General features: G+C 33.4%; 2 protein-coding genes across 2 annotated transcripts in view; both read right to left on the bottom strand.

The window, feature by feature from the left end:
- The window catches only part of LOC109585789 (uncharacterized), a 2946-nt gene extending 2895 nt beyond the window's left edge, over positions 1 to 51 (bottom strand). The window contains exon 1 of the mRNA XM_020001919.1: positions 46 to 51. Coding sequence (XP_019857478.1) covers positions 46 to 51 — 6 coding nt within the window. The remainder of the gene's footprint in view (positions 1 to 45) is intronic.
- Positions 12 to 1538, bottom strand: part of LOC100638693 (uncharacterized) — a 5749-nt gene continuing 4222 nt past the window's right edge. The window contains exons 6-9 of the mRNA XM_020001918.1: positions 910 to 1062; positions 725 to 864; positions 577 to 618; positions 12 to 224 (exon numbers count right to left, since the gene is read on the bottom strand). Coding sequence (XP_019857477.1) covers positions 138 to 224; positions 577 to 618; positions 725 to 864; positions 910 to 1062 — 422 coding nt within the window. The 3' untranslated portion in view covers positions 12 to 137. The remainder of the gene's footprint in view (positions 225 to 576; positions 619 to 724; positions 865 to 909; positions 1063 to 1538) is intronic.

Here is a 1538-nt window from a genome sequence, read left to right as displayed (position 1 = left end):
GATGTGGAGAGCTTCTTGCAATCAGTAATTTAAATCGTGGGTGGCTACCATAAATAATTCATTGAAAACAGTCTTAGCGTCTAGGGGGTCTATAATGAGGACAGGTAGTATCAGTCCCAATACAATAGTAATGTGTATTAATGAACCTCTGAAATAAGGACAGGTTCATAATCAGGAGCTAGGGTATTATTGGGTCCCAAGGTGTCCAGAATAGACAGGATTGACTGTATAACCAGAACATGTCAGTGCACTAGTAAATAACATGGTACAATACTGTATAGGGGTTATACATGTATTTCCATTTTCCCGGAAAAAATATTTCACAAAAATCAGTAAATCACCTTTCAAGTTCAACCTATTCACAAGAAAAATTCTTTTGCATTTTTTCCTACTGACCATTATTGGTATGATAAAATAAATTTTCATGAAATTAAATCCCCCAAAAAATATATACCTCCTACACAGTATTTTGTATAATATAACTCTTCACTATACACTGGCAGTAAATAATAAACTCTATTATAATACTCTATTACTATTACAACAGTACTATTATCAAAATACTTGAACACTTACCTCAACATTGTGTGAAGGAATGGTGTGATTGACAGTTAGAAACTAGATAATGGAAGAGAGTAATGTCAGCAATAGAATAACAATGTTAACACTATGTTTGGAGAAATGTAAGTGAGTACATTGCATATTCTATAATTATATAAACTACCTTACTCCAATCAACATGATATGGATCCTCCTCCTCACCTATTGGTCTACTATAAGTCAGTTGTACAGCTTCATTTCTCAACTCATTAACATCTTGATATTGATTGGTCTCAGCTTGTGGTTCTTGAATAGTAGGAAATTCTAAAGCAGCACTATGAAAATTTTTCAATTATATTAAATATTTACCAGAACGTATCAATACTCCATTTGTCCTTTTCCTCTTATTGACAATGATCACAGCACATACTGTTAACATGATCAATATTATCAGTACACCACCAGTGACTGTACCAGCCACAACAAGTACAATATAATTATTGGCATTATTAATAGTTTCACCTAATACAAATAGCAAGAGTAAATAGTAAAAATGAAGCACTATGGTGCAATGGACTCGCCCGCTGGAATTCACCTGAGTGATATGTATTACTTGTACTGTGATATTTTAAGCAATTTGAAAAAAATTATTATTATTGACTGCATAGTTATAATAATAATTAAAATAAGCTATGGGTGTGGTCAACAACTAGCTAGCTAAATCCATAGGCGGCTATAGGCCCGGGCAAGCCAGGGCTTTGCCCTGGTAGTTTTCAACCAAAACCACACCCAAAAGGTGTGTCTTGTTATTATTAGGAGTGAGATCATCACTAGAATTCATTTTTAATAGCCACAACTGTTTATACTTAGTATCAGCTCCATTTTACAGTTATTTCAGTGTGGTAACTAGCTTTTGTGAGCTATCAAATGACTTTTTAGTCATTTTATTAATTGACCACACCCCTAATTTTTATGAATAATTAATGAGCCCTGGTTAA

Source organism: Amphimedon queenslandica, unplaced genomic scaffold (assembly GCF_000090795.2).
Source record: "Amphimedon queenslandica unplaced genomic scaffold, v1.1 AMPQUscaffold_13009, whole genome shotgun sequence".
Lineage (NCBI taxonomy): Eukaryota > Metazoa > Porifera > Demospongiae > Haplosclerida > Niphatidae > Amphimedon > Amphimedon queenslandica.
Note: the sequence above shows the minus strand (reverse complement) of the source record. Positions and strands in the feature narration are given on the sequence as shown.